Genomic DNA, 21,119 nt, shown 5'->3' on the forward strand with positions numbered 1-21,119 from the left:
TGTGCAAGTTCGCACAGGGCATGGAGGGAGGGCTGTATACCTTCCTCCCTGGCAGCCATCCTAAGTGACACAGAGGACACAACTTGGAAAGGCAAATACATAATCTTTTATCTGAATGGACATGACTTGGAAGAAACACCTGGTCAGCAATACCTAACTATCACACAAAGAGAAGAAGGACAACCTCTATAAATAGAATTCTGGAAGGAGCTTGATGTGTTCAGGGAAATATAGCTCCTTTTCCTAGCCAAGAAATCACTTCCTCCAGGAAGGCTACCCTGGTTCCCAAGGCTGTCCCTATCTCCATGTCCCCTGTGGCCAACTCACATCATTGCACCTACAACACTCTGTCCTAATCACTTTTTTAAAGCATCCATTTTGCTCCTTAACTCAACTTTTAGCTCCTTGACATCAGGGGCACTCTCTAGTTAACTACTACATCTTTAACCTGGCAACAGTAGGTAAGTAATGCTTACTGAATGCTAACTGCATGATGTTTCCGCCATGAGGCTCAAAGACTAAGGGGTCAGAGTGACCTCATGGGAAATGTGCAGCATTCATGAGGAACCTTCCAGAACCTCTGCAGGGCTCTACAGTGCTCAAGAGGGCATTTGTGTGTCATTCTCATCCTTTTGTATCTCTGGGTTGATGTGAACTGCAACATTTTAATTTATTCTACACAAAAACTCTTAGGACCCCAAAAGCCAGTTTAGAATATAGGATTTAAGGCAACTAAATTTCACCAACAGAGTTTTGGCTGAGAAAAATTAGAAGATAATTGAGATTTTACAGATTAGCTAGCAGAGGCTATTCCAGTTAGGGTGATGCCTTCTAGTCTTTTATTCGTGTATTTGTTCAGCCATTTATTACCTTTTTCCATCAGAGAATTCCTGACTATTTCCACTGTAACAAGTTGCTGAGAATAGAGATGAGGTCCTACTTTGAAGGCATTCAGTGATGATAAAGGAAAAGCATATACATGTATTTCCAACTCTAAATAAATAGATAGCGTGCCCTGAAACACAGAAAGGGCTGTGGGAGCACTGGGAGTGAACTGTCCTAGGCGCTGGCGGTGACGAGGAGGAAACTGCTAGGCAGGGCAGGGCAAGCATTTTAGAGAACGGATTTGGAAGCTGCACTTTTCCTCTTCCGTGGATTCTGAAACCTGTGTTGTCCAAGGGCAAGAGGCTTTCCCCAATGTGCTCTTCAAGAGGGACCTTTGATGCTCCAACTATAAGACCACTGAGTTATCAGCACAGAGAATCATACAGTTTTCCAATTAAATGGTCTAGAAAACAGAGTTAAACCTGGAAAAGCTAGTGACTCTGACATCTAGGTTATGAGTAAAATGTTCACAATACAATGTTTATGACAAAGTGGATTAGTAATAAGTCTCAAGTATAGAAATATTTTATAAATATAGTTTTATTACTTGGAAGTACATACAAAAATTCAAACACAGCTAAAAAACAATTGCTAAGCAAAGGTCCTCTCCAACCTTTTTAAGAACACATAAAACAGTTATAGTCATCATTAAACAACTTAAAGTCCTGAAACAACGCAGTCTTCAGGGTCTTTAAATATTGTGTTTAGAAGTTGATAATTGTTTTGTTCTTTATACCTGTATCTTTCCTCGAAATACAGACTAACATTTCAGTTTGGTTCATAAGGTTATAGTTTAGAAAAATAGCTAAAGCCATTAACTGTAGGTATTTTGATAGCTGGAATACTATTTGCCCATTTCTAGTCTTCCGTCACCCTACATTCTCCATGATTTCTCAAATATTCCCAATTGTTGTTAACAGAAAATATTTGTAGCTTCCAGCAGCTCTCTGGGATACAGAGGAGTGGGTCTAATGGCTTTGAGATACTTTAAGGTGGTAAGGTTTTTCTTTTTTCTTTTTGCAGTTTTATTTCTGTCCAGTTAATCTCTTTGTCAAAGAAAAAAGTAAAAATTGTGTTATTCTACTTTTCATGATTACCAAACCATTACACTACTTTACCTACTCTTTCTGCCCTGACTCAGGTTTTTTTTTTAAAAAAAAGGAAAGCCTGACCTCATCTGAGGGCTCTGGCTTAGGTGCACGTTTGTTATTTTCCTCCGTAGGTTCATTTAACATTAAAAAAAAAAAAAAAAAAAAAAAGGATGTTATCTACTGTTATCTACAGAAGTTTTCATCCTTTTTTGGTCCCCTCACAACTGGACCAATCCTGAAAAACAGTAAAGCTGACTGAGGAGCGAAAAGGTTTGCTTCCCAGCTGCCTTCAGTCTAGTCTTCTAGCCCTTTTCTCCACGGCTCAGTGCCTGCCGCCTGGAACAGGCTGGACACACCGGGCAGACCTCTACCTGCACACTGATGCAGGGATCCGAGGCTAAATTCTGAGACCTGCTCCCACACTCCCACACTCTTCTTCCTCAAATTCAGAAAGAAACACAGTTCCCTGCTGACAGTCTGTTCCTGGGTCTCCACTGCCTACAATATCCAGCTCCAAACCCCTTGGCTTGGCAGACAAGGCCCAGTGTGATCAGCTTCCACGCCTTTCTTCCACTTCCCTTCTCATTGGCTCCCCGGTGCGCCAGGCCTACTGTAGGAACTTCTTTTCTTTAATGCATTTGCTGCTTCAGGTCTTTCCTCAGAATTTCCTTCCACCCAGATTCTCTAACTCTTGAAGAGCAGTTGTCATCTTTTGCAAATCGGCATAAAAATAATCTCCTCAAAGAAATCTTCAAAACTCAGTACTCCTTTCTGCCACATTCTACATATCCATCTGCCTGACTGGACCACGAGCAACGCCAGGGTGGAAGTTAGGCTTCTGTGTCCTTCATCATATATTGCGGCGCTGAAAACCTTGCATTAAACAGATGCCAGACTGAACTCTGCTTCCCTACACCTGCCTGCAATCCCAGCTCTGTCCCAGGGATCCACAGATAGTGGCAACTCTTCAAATTTCTAAGGGCTGCTCTCAGACCCAAGACGTCTCCGAGCAAAACAGCCTCAACAGCTAGGTTTTAAAACCTCTTCTTGCCTTGACTCTCCTCCTTTGGAATGCACTCGAGCTCACTCATGGCTTTGTATAACATGGGCACTAAGTCCTGACGAGTGCTGAGCCCTCGTGCAGAGACTGCCCAGCCACTTTGCTTCCCATTCATGCAGTGAAACTTCATGAAGGCTACTAAGTGTCCATCAGACAGGCAGACAGAATCAGTGTCCTTGTCCTCAAAGGCTTCACTGACCAGAGAAAACAATGATGTGGCAAGCCTACAGCCTAAGGCCAAATATGCACAAATGCTAAATAATGCATCCTCAAATCCCTCACTTCACAGTCATTCTGTTATTTCACACTGAACATGTACGCCTCAAAATCACTACTTTTAAGCTGGCTCCCTGCAAGCTAACACTTGAGTGGTATCTTTTGTTTCATTTATTATTTTTTCAAACCAAATTAATTGCTTTTGGTCTTATATATTAACTTGTTCAATGTCTGTGAATTTGACTACAACCCTGACTTCATTCAAGTTACTGATTAAATGCAACGAAGAGAATAGAACTGAGGCCCAAACTCTGGAAAGCTCTGCCCTAGACTCTAGCCACAATCTGGTAAAATAGAGTAAACATGCCCCAAATCACCATTCATTATTCTGAACAAAACTATGGAAACTATGGGTAAAATCCATGCATGACTAAGAACTGTAGGCTGATTTTTTTAAAATAACAGTTATTAAATATCCATTATAAATATTCATTTTACTTTAAAAGGATTGGAAGATATTACATATATTACATACTACATATAATGGCACATGTCAGCCTTTTAAGCTTAAAAATAATCTTTCCCAAAACTGGAATTGATTTATATCCCAAGTATAAAATGACCCTTGGCCGATAGCACCGACCCAGGCGCAGAGGCAAGCCGGTTTTGAATCTGCCTGCCCTCCAGCACCGGGTTTCCTGATCCGACACAGGGTCCTCTCCATCTGGTTCCGTTCCCTGGCAGCACTGAGGCCTGGCACAGGGACACATCTGACTATACACTGCAGGCCTGCGAAATCGGGGAATCTGGAGGGAGTAGCGTCCTTAACAGTTCCTCAATGGGAAAAAAAAGTAAATACACATGATCCTTACTGTTGCTGTTTTTGATCTATACAATTATAAGAAGACTCTACAAGACAGAAGGAGTTTAAAATCACTGAAATACAATTTCTCTGCTGGTTTTTCTCTTTGGAAATTGTACTTTCATGATAGGAGGAGTCCTAACAGCCCTCAGCCACAATGGTAACCTTCTCTACTAGTATCTTCCTTTCCCAGATTTAGGTAGAAAGCATTCAAAATTTTAAATGCCATCCATATGCCACTTTTTAAGACAAACACATAGAAATTTAATAACTTTTCATTCTCTGTTTCTTAATTCATAAGGCCAATTTCTGCCAAATGTTCTGGCTTATGGCTCTCCTCCTCTTCATAGTATGTTTAAGTTACACATTAAGAATCCAAAAAATACTACTATGGAATTTTCATAAGCAACATCTAACCAATCAGTGAAACACAGTACACAGTGTGAAAATTTTAATTTATTCCCCTCCAAAGTATCCAGAATATATATATATGTATGTATATATGTATACACCCCCCTTAGCTTTGAGAAATGTGATACTGAAAATACCAACAGAATTGGTCATATGAAAGGAAAAGAAAGAAAAGCACATACTACACAGGAACCATCCCTCAGTCCTCCCTATCCTAACAGTGTAAGTTAATGGTATGTTTTTAGCAACGTCACCTTTCATTTGATTTATAAAAATTTTACAGGACAGATTGAAATTGAAGATAGGCCTCTGGTTTTTATTATTTTAACCCTAGCAAAAATTTTTAAAAGAGGCTATATCAAATGACAATGCATTTTGAGTCAGGGGGAGAAAAAAAATTAAAAACCCAAAACGTCTTTCAGTTTATTCAAAATAAAAATACACATAGAATTATGAAAATATAGGTTTACTATTTCCACCACGTAAGTTGATGCTGTTGTCGAAAGGCTTGCAAATTGTTTTTCAAGTTTTTAAAGCTCATCTCGATCCCTCAATAAAGTATACCTATATTCGCTGGGTGCTAGTTTCTGGAAGGAGCTCTCGGGTGGACTGCTTGCTACATCTTGGACTTGCTACAAAAGAAAGAATAAAATATTTTTATACCAATATGTTACACAGAGTTACATTTTAATATATAAGATGAGTGGTAACTGCTTATTGATCAGTAAAAGACAGCAACTGTGTCCAAAGACAGGTGTCACATTCGAAACCCTGCTTGCCTCCCTCCAAATGCTCCTGGTCAGGTTCTCCAGGACATGACTGTCGTGGTGTCCGCTGAAGAACGGTAGAAATAGCTGACACCTGTAGAGTACACGAGCGGTGAACGTCTAGCCTGTGGGCTGTATAAGGCCCATGAAATATTTGGTCTAACCCTTAGAGGCAACCACAGGCAGGACTCGAAATTCAATAAATCTATAGCAGACTGATTTTTAAGTTGTTAATTTTGTATGGCCTGTGAATGATGCTATAAATACCCAATGACCCTTGGCAGAAAGAAGGTTCCCCACCCATAGAGGAAGCTCAACCTTAAGTTGGCCCAAACCCTCCCCTCTTAGAAATGACCGCTAAGAACTAAAGGCACCTATTCTGTAGATATAGCTCTTATTTACCAATTCCCTGATGCCGGAAATGACTCAAATTTAGTAAATAAGGAGTGTGAGGCAGAGGTGCGGGTGGGGTGGAGGGGATGGAAATCACTTCTATTATGAAAGATTAATTTCTTTAGTATTTTACTTTGGTGCCAATGGCAGACAAAATATGTGGTGGAACCCTGAGAGTCACTTGCAAAAATTCTAAAGAAAAGGCAGTGCAGTCCCTGTCCTTCGTCTCTAGGCTGCGAGCTCCTGAAGTGCAGGCTGTTGTTGTCACCTGCACACATCTGTACTTAACAGAGGCACACAGAGCACATATTGCATACTACGGAACAGTACAATGGCGCTTTCCCATGTAACTGCAAGTGAGATGTCTACAAACTGTGTGACTCTGCCATATTCCTCTTTCCCAATAGCTATTTTTTTTTTTGCTGACATATATGTTTGGATTAATTAAGCTGAAAATTATTATTATTATAAAACATTTATAGTATGTATTAATTCACAAATATGGATAAATATATATATATAAGGAGTTCATTGTTTAATGAAGAAATGGAAACAAAACATGAAAATACAGTAATGATAATATATTTTTCCTAAAAAAATAGAAAGAATACTAAAGAGACCTTCTTTTGTAAGAAAATAATCACCTTTGGGTTACTGCCAATAATAAGTATGCTCCCTTTTATAGTTCCTTAATTATTAAAGGACAGATCTGATCTCAAGGAAGAAGCATGTCATTATCTCTCTAAAGAGAACTCTTGACTCTTAACATAATCTGATTCTTATCTAAGCTGAAAACAATTCAATCTGTTTTTATTTTTCTTTTATAAATGAAGTTCTTTGGGCAAAATAATGGATAAAAATTCTCAGAAAGGAAATAGGAGGGTGTTGGTACATATCCTCTTTCCTCTCACAATTATAGTAACAGACATGAGCTAAATCATAACACATCAATATGCAACATAGTAGAACAGAGAGAAACTGCTTATAACAGAAGTTACTAAGTACAAGAGCAAAATTCTAAGGTTAAAATATATATGTGGGGGCAAATATAAAATTTTTATAAATTTAGAATTTGTCAAGCATCCTGTACTTCAAAAGGGAAAGCTGTATTAAACGATAAGTTTTGAACATTATGAATATCGTGTTTGTGAAGGCTCTAAGAATGGCTCAGCAAAAGTAACAAATCATTTCTTTCTTTAATATAATCAATCTTCAAGCCACAAAGGAAGGCTTAAACAATTAATGAAATCCACGAATTTCTTCACTGATTTATCTACCTTCAATTCCTACTTCCTACTTCCATTTGAAACCAATTATAATTAACCCTTTTATAGCCATATTCCATAGAGGTCATACTTAGACCATCCTGGTTTATATGATGAATAAACTATACTGAGATATTTTTGCAGCTTTTCTGAAAGCCTAAATGTTTTCAAATTAATTTAAAAAGCTGACACATTTTATATTAATTAAAGAGAAATCTCCTATTCTCTATATATTATATGTAATATATACATATTTTCTAGACTGTATTCAGAATTTCCTAGCAAAGATATTTAGGAGCTGAAAATTAAGCCTATGCAAAAGATTCAGATCGCTTTGAGGCTAACAAAAGAAAAATGAATTCCCACTGGAAAGCAAACACAAGTTCTACCTCTCCAGGGGCTCTATCAGTTGGGTCAGGTCCATGATGGAATTCTCTGTGTAGTTTTCCAGAATGTAAGTCAAATACAAATTGCTTCAGTTTTCCAGGAATCCTAAAACCAAAGTCAAATTAAAATTTAGGTTCAACTATAGAAATGGACTTACGGCTATTTCAACAACTACACAATATCAAAAATACTTTTTAAAATTTTACCTACAATTCCACCATCCCACCGTAATTATTACACTAAGATGTGTGTCAAACATTTCTATACAGTTGTAATCATGGTATCTAGACACTGTTTTGTCTTTTTTTTTTTTTTTTTTCAATTTGACAGGTAGAGTTATAGACAGTGAGAGAGAGAGAGAAAGAAAGGTCTTCCTTCCGTTGGTTCACTCCCCAAATGGCTGCCACAGCAAGTGCTGCGCCGATCCGAAGCCAGGAGCCAGGTGCTTCTTCCCGGTCTCCCATGCGGGTGCAGGGGCCCAAGCACCTGGGCCATCCTGCACTGCCCTCCCAGGCCACAGCAGAGAGCTAGACTGGAAGAGGGGCAGCTAGAACTAGAACCCGGCGCCCATACGGGATGCCGGCACTGCAGGCGGAAGATTAACCAAGTGAGCCACAGAGCCGGCCCCTGTTTAGTCTTCTAATTTTATGTGGTTTCACAGAAAATTTTCTATTTTATCATTTTAACAGATACAGTGTAGTTTCTCAAGATGCTGTAACCAAACTTACTTAACCATCCTTGAATGCTATGCATTTGTAATTTTCCTTTTCCCTCTCTTCCACACTAAAAAACCTTATGTCCTGCAAAACCACACTGTAAACAGCAGCACTAAAGGGAACAACAGTGGTAGGGCTAACCACTTACAACCGCAGCTGTATAACCACAGCACTATTAAGAACCTGTAACAAAAAGATGACCACCATTCAGTCTCTCCTAGCATTTGAATCCAGTATCGGCTCTGAAGCTGTAACCTGGAGCTTCTGAGTCCTCTAGAAATGCAGGTCCTTTAGGGCATTCACTGCCAGCAAGAACCAGTGTCATCAAATGAACCTGCACCAGGGCGGCGCCTTTTCATGGTTTTTTTCTAAACATAAGGGGAAGGGTGGTGCTGTGGCACAGCGGGTAAAGTCACCATCTGCAGTGCCAGCATCCCATATGCACGCCGATTCAAGTCCCAGCTTCTCCTCTTCCGATCCAGCTCTCTGCTATGGCCTGGGAAAGCAGTAGAAGATGGCTCAAGTCCTTGGGCCCCTTCACCCACGTGGGAGACCCGGAAGAAGCTCCTGGCTCCGGGCCCCAGATTGGTGCAGTTCTGGCTGTTGTGGTCAACTGGGGAGTGAACCAGTGGATGGAAGACATCTCTCTCTCTCTCTCTGCCTCTCTTTCTCTCTCTGTGTAACTCTAACTTTCAAATAAACACAAGGGGAAATGTCCATAGCTTCTTCTACCACAACTGCAGCTTCACTGGACAGCACAACAATGGGAAAGCAAAACACTTCTCAAAGCTATTAAAGCTTTATGTACACTGAAGGAAGGCACTTCTGCAAGATTTTTGATTATTTGTTTTGTTGTGGAGGTCTTCATATATACGCCCAAGACATTCTCTTTAAAACTGGGAAAAAACTTCCTCTGATGGCCTCAGACCATTTTGAGGGAAATGACATATGCATCAACATAACTCTCTTTTGTTGGAAATTACTCCGTTGATTGCAAAACACACTTAAGCAAATTCATGGCACAGACATGCACTGCGCAGAATCAACCATACTGAGATAAGCAGATCTGTGTATCAGCCTGTGTGTGTGTGTGATTATTTCCTTGAGTTGTATTAAATAAAGCAGATTATTAAGTTAAAAAATAAGAACTTTTGGCAAAGTGTGGGTGAACCAAGCTACAAAACATCAGCTGCCTGTCTACCTGTTAGTTATCTAAAATCTTGCCAGCACATTTGTCTCTTTTAATTGAAATCTGTTTTGCTAATTTGATAAGCAAAAGGACACCTGCATTGAAATTTACATTTCTTGAGAAATTAAGCATTTTCCTTCCAGTGCTTGTTTCAATTTATATTTCAGCTCATATGAACTGTCTGCCTTCTCCTGAGACCTTCATACTTTAAAAATTCATTATATATTTTCAATAGAAGCCCTTTGTTTTTCATACTTATTACAAGAATGAAAATGCAGGTCCACACACACACACTTTAACTCCTTGGGTAGAAGTGATTTTTTAAATCATTAATTTTTGGGAGCAAAGAACAGGGACAGGGGTCTTGTGTAATATTACCAGTTTCTTTTTCTTTTTATCCTCTCCTGAGGTCCTGGAAGTGCTGTTTTCTTCCCTTCAATAACTCCCACTGAGACAGACCAACCAATAACTTCATTGTACACCCATTTTGGCTCCCCACTAGGTCCAATGCAACAGAGACCAGCAGGTGTCAAATGCACAGTTTACAAATACAAATGACTGTCAGGTAGCTGTATTGACAGAATGCCTCTGAAAGGTTCTCTGGTGCTGAAATAATTACACATGTTCCAGAGATAAACACTGAGAGGAGATCAATTTAAATTTAATCTGACATCATCTACTGTCATTCACAGCAAAGCGCTAAAACATATATCCATTCAATCCATAGATTCTCAAATGGTCTATTATGTTTAAGATAAAGCCTCTGCTAGTTTGTTTTATAAGGTCTAAAGATTATCATAACAAATACCAAATGAACTGCTTCTGCTAGGTCAAGAAGTAGCTTATGAGTAAATCTTAAATGTGTCAAATTCATATAGAACATCCAAAACAGATTTTTCTGACGTTGATTTTTGTTCTTTATCAACAAATGAGAAGAGAGAAAGAACTGTGAGGAAACAGCAAAGACAAGGGAGACAGGATAAATCTGAATTGATGTCACAGAAGAACGACTACAATAGAGCTCTTATTTGGCATGTGGCCAGAAATTATCCATCATTATTAAGAAGTAACAATCAGTGAATCAACAATAAGTTACCAAGAAAACAGACAACATGATAATCCGCTAAAAAGGAAAATAGGTGGACCTTTAGCATAATAAAATTATATTTTCTCTCCATCTTTCAAATACTTGTTTTTTTCACAATTAATTTTTAGTGGAGGGAAGGCAGTAAAGTATACAAATGCTTCGTTTATGCTTTGATAAATGCATATTATTATTTTAAAAAATTTATATATATAATTTACTTTTTCAGGATTGAGTTCTATACATGTACCTTGTTGTCTTCCCCACAAAGAGGATAAGACAAATCTCAACATCCTTTTCAACTCAGACCCTTTCTCTTCCCCAAACCTCCACTCCTGTGTATCATATACATGCAATCAGACATTCTATAATCATGAAAACAGCTTGTTCCCCTTAGCACACTGCATTCGACAGTCATCCATTTTGTACAAAGTATATCCCTTCATTCACTGTTGAGTAATACAGTACCAAGGGGGAAATAAAAGGTACCTCAAAAAGTTTATGGGAAAACAGAATTAAAATATTTTGGTGCATTAGGGGCCGCCACCTTCAGTGCCAGCATCCCAGGTGGGCACTGGTTGGAGTCCCGGCTGCTCCAATTCTGATCCAGCTCTCTGCTGTGGCCTGAGAAAGCAGTAGAAGATGGCTCAGGTCCTTGGGCCCTGCACCCGTGTGGGAGACCCTCCTGGCTCCTGGCTTCGGATTGGTGTGGCTCCGGCCATTATGGCCAGTTGGGAAGTGAACCAGCGGATGGAAGACCTCTCTCTTTCTGCTTCTCCTTCTCTGTGTAACTCTGACTTTCAAATAAATAAATAAATCTTTAAAAAAATATTTTGGTGCAAACAAATTTGAAATCCATACTTTTTTCCCATAACATACGTTTTTCATGAACTTTTTGAAGATGCCTCTTATGCAGGATTTCAATTTTTTTTTCATCAAAATAAAAAAATTCTACTTTTCAGGTACCTTTTGACACACCTTCACACAATAATTGCTTTGGGAGCCAGCACTGTGGCATAGCATGGGTACAGACACGACCTGCAGTACCAGCATCCCACATGGGTGCCAGTTTGTGTCCTGGCTGCTCCTCTTCCTATCCAGCTCTCTGCTATGGCGTGGAAAAGCAGTGGAAGATGGCCCAAGTCCTTGGACCCCTGCACCTGCATGGGAGACACGGAATAGGCTCCTGGCTCCCGGCTTTGGATTGGCCGAGCTCTGGCCCTTGTGGCCATTTAGGGAGTGAACCAGGAGATGGAAGCCTCTCTCTCTGCCTCTGCCTTTCAAATAAATAAATAAATCTAAAAAAAAAAAAAAAGCAAAAACAATTGGCTTTTCCATTTACCCATTCAAGGAGACACCTGGAATCTTTCCAGATTTTGGTGAATGTAAACAATGCTACTCCAAATATTTGTGCACAGGTAGGTCTTTGTGAAAACCTTATTTCTGTAGAATGAAAACAAGGTCATCTGGACCTTCTGAAGAAACTGCCAGGGCTGGCTCTGTGGTATAGTGGATTAAGCTGCCACCTGCAATGCTGGCATCCCAGATGAGTACTGGTTTTGAGTCCCAGCTGTTCCACTTCTGATCCAGCTCCCTGCTAACGTGCCTGGGAAAGCAGCAGAAGATGGCTCAAGCACTTGGGCCCGTGAACCCACCAGGGAGACCCAGATGAAGCTTCTGGCCCTTGGTTTTGGTCTGGCGCAGCCCTGGCTATTGCAGCCATCTGGAAGAAATAATCAGTGGATGGAAGATCTCTCTCCCTCTTCTCTCCCTTTCTCTAACTCTGCCTTTTAATAAAATAGAGCTCTTCCATCTGCTGGTTCATTTCTCAGATGGCCACAATGGCTGGTGCTGGGCCAGGATGAAGCCAAGAGCTTCATTTGAGTTTCCCAGATGGGTGGTAGGAAGCCAAATGCTTGGGCCTTTTCCCAGGCCATCAGCAGGGAGCTGGATTGGAAGCAGAATAGTAAGGACTTGAACAGGCACATGTGTGGGATGTAGACACTGAAGGTGGTGGCTTAACCTGCTGTGCCACAGTGCTTGCAAAGAAAGAAAATAAGGAAGGAAGATAGGAAAGAAGGGAAGGAGGAGGGGGGAGGGAGGGAGGGAGGGAGGAAGGAAGGAAGGAAGGAAATGATAAGGGAAGAAAGAAACTGTCCAACTGTTTTCTAGAGTGGCTGTGTCATTTTGTATCACCACCAGCAGTATGACAGTTCCAGTTATTCCTTATCTTCATTAACACTTGGATTATCTGTGCTTTAATTTAAGCATTAAAAGGTATTTAATGGCATCTCACTGTAATTTAAAATTATTTTAAATTTATTTGAAAGGTACAGAGACACAAAGCTCCCATTTGCTGGTTCACTTTCCAAATGCCCAAAATGGCTGGAATCAGGCTGGGCTAAAGCTGGTAGCTATGAATTCAATCCAGATCTCTCATATGGGTGGCAAGAACTTGAACTTTCAGTACAGCCTACCAGGGTCTACATTAGCAGAAAGTTGGAGTTAGGAGCTAGAACTGGGAATTGAACCCAGGTGCTCTAATGTAGGACACAGGCTACACACCTTGCCCCTTCCCCTCATAGTTTTAATTTGCATATCTCTAATGAGGTTGAGTATCCTTCTCAAGTTCTTAGTTGTCAACTGTTTATCTTCTTTGCATTCTAACAGTATCTTTCACTTGAAGATTAATTGATCGATTTTTCTTTTTTACTTTTTTTAAAAAAGATGGTGTTGATGGTTTAAAAACTCTTTGACTAAACTCAGGTCATGAAGAGTTCCTCCTATGTTTCATTCTAAAAGTTTTCTAGTTTTTTCCTTTCACATTCAGGTTTTTAATCAATTATAAATTAATTTTTTATAGGAAGAAATTCATTTTTGGTGTGAAGACATTGACTTGGTCCAGCATCATTTATCCATTCTCCTTTGAAAACTCCAGTCACCATACCTGCACGTCTATTTCAAGGCTTTCTCTTTGGTTCCATAGCTCTATGCACTTCCTCTTTCATCAATACTACACAGACTTAAGTACTTAAGATTTATATCATCTTAATATCAAATATTTTGAACCCTTCAACTTATTTTATCAAAACTTTTATGGCTATTCTATTTTTATTTTCCCATAACATTTTTGTTATCAGCTTGTCTGTATCTACAATGAATCTAGCTCAATTATGATTGGGCTTGCATTAAATCTATAGGTCAACTTGGGGCACAAACACACATCTTAACTATACTGAGTCTTCCAATCAATGAATATAGTAGGTTTATTTATTTATTTTGGTCTCTGATTTTTTTCACCAGTACTTTGTGGTTTTCTGCATACAGATCCTGCACATGTTTTCCTTTTAGATTTATTTCTAGGCAGTTTTTGTCCCTACCCATGGACTATTATAAATAGAACTTCTTTATAAAAAGAAACCCTTGATTCCCAACTGTATATAGTTAGTGTACAGATATACTGGTGATTTTTTTTAAGTTGACCTTGTAATATGCCAAAATCACTTATTAGTTCTTGGGCTTTCTTAGAGATTCATTGATAATTTCTACACAGATAAACACATCATCTGCAAAGAAAGTTATTCTTTCTTTCCAGCCTAACCATTTTTTATTTAATTTCTTGTCCTATTGTACTTGCTAGGGTTCCCAGTACATAGGTGGTAAGTGGACATCTTTGCCTAGTTCTCAGTTTTCAGAGAAACACATTCAATCTTTTACCATTAAGTGTGATTATTAGCTGTAAGTTCTTTAAAGATGCTCTTTATTAGATTGAAAAAGGTTTTTATTTTTTTAAGATTTATTTATGTATTTGAAAGAGAGTTACAGAGAGGAAGAAAGGAAGAGAGGGAGGAGAGAGGAAGAGAGGGAGAGAGGTTCCATTGTGTAGTTCACTCCCCCAAAATATCTGCAACAGCCAGGGCTGGGCCAAGCCAAAGCCAGGAGTTGGGAACTTCTGGTCTCCCATATGGGTGGCAGAGACCCAAGAACTTGGCCATCTTTTGCTGCCTTTCCAGGCCATTAGCAGGGAGCTGGATTGGAAGTATAGCAGCAGGGATTCAAACTAACAGTGATATGGGATGCTGGCAGTGCAGGCAGTAGCTTAACCTGCTATGCCACAATGCTGGGGCCCTGAAAAAGTTTCCTTTTTAATTTCTTTAGTCCCTACATCCTCGGTCTCTGATAACCACCATACTACTCTCTACTTCTCTGAGATTAGCTTTTAGAATTTCTTGTGTGAGTTCATGCAGTGCTTCTTTCTGTGCCTAATTTATTTCACTTTATATAGTGCCCTACAGATTCATCTAAATTGTCAGAAATTACAGCATTTCTTTTTGTGTTTATTTGCCACATTTTCTTTATCCACTCATCTACTGATGGCTGTTTAAGTTGATTCCTTATGCTAGCTATTGTGAATAATGCTGCAACAAACATAGGAACAGAGATATGTCTTTGACAATTCTGATTTCATATCCTTTAGATATATATCCAATACTGGGAATTCATGATCAGAGTAGTTCTATTTCTAATTTTTTGAGGAACTTCCACACTGTTTTCCATAATGGCTATACTAATTTACATCACCACCAACAGCATACAAGGCTCCCTTTTCTCCACATCCTCACCAGCACTTAGAATCTTTTGTCTTCTTGACAATAGCCATTTATGGCCTAACAAGTATGAGCTGATGTGATTTTTTTTTCTTTTTAACAGGCAGAGTGGACAGTGAGAGAGAGAGAGAGAGACAGAGAGAAAGGTCTTCCTTTGCCGTTGGTTCACCCTTCAATGGCTGCCACGGCTGGCGCGCTGCAGCCGGCGCACCGCGCTGATCCGATGGCAGGAGCCTGGTGCTTCTCCTGGTCTCCCATGGGGTGCAGGGCCCAAGCACTTGGGCCATCCTCCACTGCACTCCCGGGCCACAGCAGAGAGCTGGCCTGGAAGAGGGGCAACCAGGACAGAATCCGGCGCCCCGACCAGGACTAGAACCTGGTGTGCCGGCGCCGCTAGGCGGAGGATTAGCCTATTGAGCCGCGGCACCAGCAGAGCTGATGTGATTTTAATTTGCATTTTTCTGAAGATTAGTATTGTTGGACATTTATTATATACCTGCTGACCACCTGTATGTCTGCTTTTGAGACATGTCTACTCAAATCCTTTGCCATTTTAATGCATTTTTTAACTACTGAGTTGTTAAGAGTTCTTTATATATTCTGAACATGAACCACTTAGATATATGGCTTGCAGATATTTTCTATATGATCTATAGAATGATCTATAGATTGTCTCTTCACTCTGTAGATTGCTTCCTTTGTTGTACAGAAGGTTTTTAGCTTCATGTAATCCAACATCTCTATTTTTTCCTTTTGCTGCTTGTGCTTCTGGAATCATATTCAAAATATCATTGCCCAGACAAATGTCATAGAGCTTTCCTCATTTCCTTAAAGCAGTTTACAGCTGCAGGTCTTACGTTTAAGTCTTTCATTCATTTGGAGTTGACTGTATACGGTGTGAGATGAGGGTCAAATTTCATTCTTCTGTATGTGAATAAATACTTTTCCCTGTATCATTCATGTATGGAATAGACTGTCCTTTCCCCATTAAATGTTCTTGCCTCCTCTGTCAAAAATCAACTGACCAGGAAGCAAGTATGGGCCTAATAGTTAAGGGGCCTACATCCCACATCGGGGTTCCTGGGATGGATTCCCAGCTCTCGCTCATGACTCCTCTAGCACAGACCCTGCGAGGAAGCAGTGATCGCTCAAGTAACTGGCTTCCTGCTACCCACACGGGAGTCCTGGATTATGTTCCTAGCTCCCAGCTTCAGCCTCAGCCTCAGCCTCAGCCTCAGCCTCAGTCTCCGCCATCTGTGATCATTTTGGGAGTGAACCAACAGATGTGGGCTTTCTCCTCTGTCTCAAATATTTTCTAAATTAGTAACCATAAATGTGCATGGTACCATGCCTCTGACTTTATTCTTTCTGCTCAACTGCTTTAGTTATGCAGGGTCAGTTGTAGTCCCATACACATTTTGGGATTGCTTTTTCTGTATCTGTGAAAAATTTTGACAGCAATTTTAGCAAATACATAATTTTGGACAGTATGGACATTTTAATATTAATTCTTCCAACCCATAAACACAGATTATCTTTCCCTTTGTCTTAATTTCTTTCATCAATGTATTATAATTTTCAGTGTATGTCTTTCACTTTCTTGGTTAAACTGACTCCCAAGTATCATTTCTTTTGTAGCTATTGTAAATGGGATTGTTTTCCTGATTTCTTTTCTAGATAGTTCACTGTTATTGTATAAAAATGCTAATGGTTTTACGTTATGCCCCAGAACTTCACTGAATTCATGTATTAGTCCTAATGGGTTTCTTTGATGGAGTCTTTAGGGTTTTTTACATACAGTCTGCATATCCTTTATACAAAATATTTAGGAACAAACATGTTTCATGTTTTAGAGATTTTTCATATTTTTGGAATACCTGCATAGACTTTATTGGGTGAGTATTATTAATCCAGGTATCTAAAATCCAAAATGCGCCAAAATCTGTTACTTTTTGAGCATCATACTGGCACCCAGAAAGTTTCAGATTTCTGGATTAGAGATATTCACTCTATAAGATCAAATTATCTGCAAACAGGGACAATTTAATTTCTTCCTTTCCAATTTGGAAACTTTTCATTTCTTTGTCTTCCCTAACTGTTGTGGGTAGGACTTCTAGTACTATGCTGAATAGAAGTGGTAAGAGTGGGAATCCTTGTCATGTTCCTGATCTTTGAGAACAGCTTTCAACTTTTCAACACTGAGTATGATATCTGCTATGGGCTTGTCACACATGGCCTTCATTATGTTGCAGTATCTTCTTTGTGTACCTAATTTATTGAATTTTTATCATAAAAGAATACTTTGTTGAATGCCTTTTCTGTATCTAGTGAAATATCTATGGTTTTTGTCCTTCATTTTGTTAATGTTGTATATCACACTTACTGATTTGCATATGTTGAGCCACCCTTACATTCCAGAGAAAAGTCTCACTTACTAATGGTAAATTATCCTTTTAATGTGCTATTGAATTTGGTTTGTTAGTATTTTGTAGAGGATTTTGTGTTTACGTACTTCAGGGATATTGGCCTATAATTTTCCTGTACTGTCCTTTGTCTGGCTTTTGTATCAAGGTAAAGATAGCTTTGTAAAATGAGTTTGGAAGTTTTCCCTTCTCTTTAACTATCTGAAAGACTTGGCATTAATTCTTACTCAAATGTGTGGTAGAATTCATCACTGAAGCCATCAGATCTTGGGCTTTTCCTTGACAGGAGATTCTTTATTATTCATTCAATGTCCAAACTTGCCATTGGCCCACTGAAATACTCTTATTTCTTAATGATTTGGTCTTTGTAGGCTGTATATGTCTAGGAACTTATCCATTTCTTCTAGGTAATCCAGAGAGAGTTTCATTATATTCTTAGTTTGCTAAGCATTTTCATCATGAATGGATGCTGAACTTTATTTAGATGCTTTTTCTGTATCTACTGACATTCTCACTAGTTTTTCTTATTCTCTTATATTAATACATGCAGTTTTAAAAATAACACTCATTTTTTATGAACTTTTTGAAGAGTATTCATATGCATGGATTCCAAAAATTTTTGCACCAAAATAAACTTATCTTTTAATTCTGTTTTCCACAAACATTTTGAAGTATACTCACATGTTCAATTTTGAATGTTGAACGAACTAGCCTTGCATGCTTTGAATAAAGTCCAGTTAGTTATGATACATCCCTTTTATATATTGTTGGATTTGATTTCCCAATATTACTCAATATTTTTAAAAAATATACATTTTTAAAAATGCATTTGAAAGGCATAGTTATAGAATAGGAAGAGACAGAGAGAGAGAGAGATCTTCCAACCACTGACTCACTCCCCATATGGCCGGGACTATGATAGGCCAAAGCCAGGAGTCAGGAGCTTCATTGGGTCTCTCACATGGGTGCAGGGGCCCAAGGACTTGAGCCATTTTCTGCTGCTCTCCTAGGCGTATTTCCTAGGAGCTGCATCAGAAGCAGAGCAGCCAAGTCTCAAACTGGCACCCACATATGGGATGCTGACGTTGCAGGCAGCAGCTTTATTCTCTATGCACAATGACAGCCCCTAATATTACTTAATACATTTTAATTCAACTTATGCAATAACACAGTACAGACTCATTAAATGTATTACACAGTAAGAACCACCGATTTTGCAATTTAAGTTGCTTAACTTTTTGAACATTCAGTTTTCTGGTCTGTAAAATAAGAACTGCTTCATTTAACTTGATTGTATTGTATTTCATAGTCCAATAGACTTGGATTTGAATGTTACTGCCTATCATAAAGATACAGAGACTTACAATCGCATTGATCATGAATGAGACATTGCTCTCATAAGAGCTGCAGATATATATATTCGTTTAATGTTCACAACCACCCTGTGAAGTAGACATTATTATTATTCCCACTTTACATATGAGGAAACTGAGGCACAGAAGAGTTAAAGTGAATTCCCCTGGATGACACAGCTAGTATTAACAGAACAGGATTCAAACCTAAATAGTCTGTATCTGTAATCTGAGCCCTTAACCACTAGGCCATTTTGCCTCTTCATTCAATCTTAAAGTTTCTTTATTGTAAAGTAGACATAATATCTAACTTACAAGCTTGTTGTACATAAAATGAGAACACACATAAAGTATATAGGAGTGCTGGTATACTCCTGGCTGTATCAGCATTTGTTGTCCAGTTTGCTGTGAGTGTGAGGACCAAATGAGGTAAAAATACACTGAAATGCTTTATGAAGCATAAAAGTAGGCAATAAACATCAGCTGTACAATACATAAGATACAAATGGTGTTTAGGGACCTGGATCAGTATATGTATACATTTCCCCAGTAGCTGACATGGCAGACACCTTCAAATATCAAAACCAAAGATACAGAGAGGAGAGGAGGACAATAACAGGGCAAAGTGGCAACTGACAAACAGAAGTATATATTCCAGATGTAACAATGGAATCATTCAAAGTAGTTAAACTCTTAAACCTGTAATAAGCAGATTAAACTGAAAGCTAATTAAACTAAACATTTACTGAACATGTACTAATGCTGTCACAGACAAAAAAAATACAAACAATAAGAGATAATCAAAATGTGCCTTTTACGGAGTTCTATCAATACCAACTTTTGTTTTCCACTTATGAAAACCTTCATTTGCCAGGAGAAAACAAAAAAAGGATCCACTAGATAAGGATGAACAAAACTAAACTCTCAGAATTCAAACAGACCTTAGTGGTGACCTGATTCGAAATGTTTTTTTCCTACTTACCTTTTTGAGTTCTTTGTAATTCCATCTAAGTCCTGGTCAACGTTGCAGGCTCATTCATCACAGCGAACGACCAGTTTGCTAAATTAGTAAAATACCCATTCCTCAACCCCATTTTAGGGTTCCCCCCTCTGATCACCACAACCACCCCACCTTCATACTAATATAGTCACTTAACTGTAGCAAACATTCCCAGACTGAGTAGTTCAAAGAATTATAGTAATTTCCAGAGATTTTGGTGATATAGGAGAAATGACCTGGAGTCCAGAACTGGAGACCTCATTATCATCAGAGTAACCTATTCCACTTTTGGAGGTTCTGATAATAAAAAAAAGTCTTCCCAGGAATGACCTAAAAGCTATCCTGCTGCTGCTTTTCCTTCTGCCACCTGGGGAACATAACCGACAGCTAAAAACTCTTAAGGTACAGATGAGTATTCTCCCCCCCCCCCCTTTTTTTTTAATTTGAAAGGCAGAAAAAGAGAGATGGGGAGAGGGAGAGGGAGAGGGAGAGGGAGAGAGAGAGAGGGAGGAGAGGGAGGGAGAGGGAGAGGGGGGGGGGGGAGAGAGAGAGAGAGAGATATCTTCTACTTGCTAGCTCATTCCTCAAATGGCCACAATGGCCAGGGCTGGGCCAGGAACAAGGAGCTTCCTCCGTGTCTCTCACGTGGGTACAGGGGCTCAAGCACTTGGGCCCTCACCCACTGCTTTCCCAGAGAGCATTAGCATGGAGTTGGATTGGAAGTAGAATGGCCAGGTCTCAAACAGGTGCCCATAAGGGTGCCCTCATTACAGGCGGAGGCTTAACCTGCTATGCCACAATGCCAGCCCCCTGACTATCATCTTGAAGATAGGAACTTACTCTTGAATGTCCTTCACATGTCATCATTTATTCTGTTCTCCCACAGCTGTTGAAGATTCTCCTATCTGTCCTTAGGTTCTAAAATTACTCTCTACGAAAATCTGTTCTTTAGATTTGGCAGGAAATCAGTCTGATCAAACAATAGGAAAAAACCCTCAGGATTCATAGATCTATGATCTAGTTTCAAGTACTGGTAAATACTGTCTCTTCAAACATATTTACATTTACACTGCTTTTACATGTTCAGAAAATGTAACTTTTCAGATCACGTTATTAGCTTGGGATCTGGGGGCTCAATTCACCCTATTGTGAATCTCAGCTCTACCATTACGTGATTGTGTGTCCTTGCAGTTCATTTTACTTCCCTGAGCCTCAGTTTCTCTGAAACAAGGAAAAGGCAAACTGAACACCGACTAGTTGCTTCTACTTCTGGCATGGAAGGAGACTCTATACCATTAATCTGCTTTCCCTAACTTCACCATAACCATACTTCCTCCAGATGAGCCCAGAAATACCAAGTTACAAAGTAAACATAATAGTAATTATAATAATTTATGGAAACTGCTTATCA

At 39.3% G+C, this 21,119-nt stretch overlaps 1 protein-coding gene across 2 annotated transcripts in view; it reads right to left on the reverse strand.

The window, feature by feature from the left end:
• Positions 1-4,820: 4,820 nt before the first annotated feature.
• Positions 4,821-21,119, reverse strand: part of ERP44 (endoplasmic reticulum protein 44) — a 112,656-nt gene continuing 96,357 nt past the window's right edge. For both annotated transcript variants that reach the window (XM_017349290.3, XM_070054888.1), the window contains 2 exons: positions 7,340-7,442; positions 4,821-5,157 (listed from right to left, as the gene is read on the reverse strand). In XM_017349290.3, coding sequence (XP_017204779.1) covers positions 5,056-5,157; positions 7,340-7,442 — 205 coding nt within the window. In that variant the 3' untranslated portion in view covers positions 4,821-5,055. The remainder of the gene's footprint in view (positions 5,158-7,339; positions 7,443-21,119) is intronic.

This window comes from Oryctolagus cuniculus, chromosome 1, assembly GCF_964237555.1.
Source record: "Oryctolagus cuniculus chromosome 1, mOryCun1.1, whole genome shotgun sequence".
Taxonomy (NCBI): domain Eukaryota; kingdom Metazoa; phylum Chordata; class Mammalia; order Lagomorpha; family Leporidae; genus Oryctolagus; species Oryctolagus cuniculus.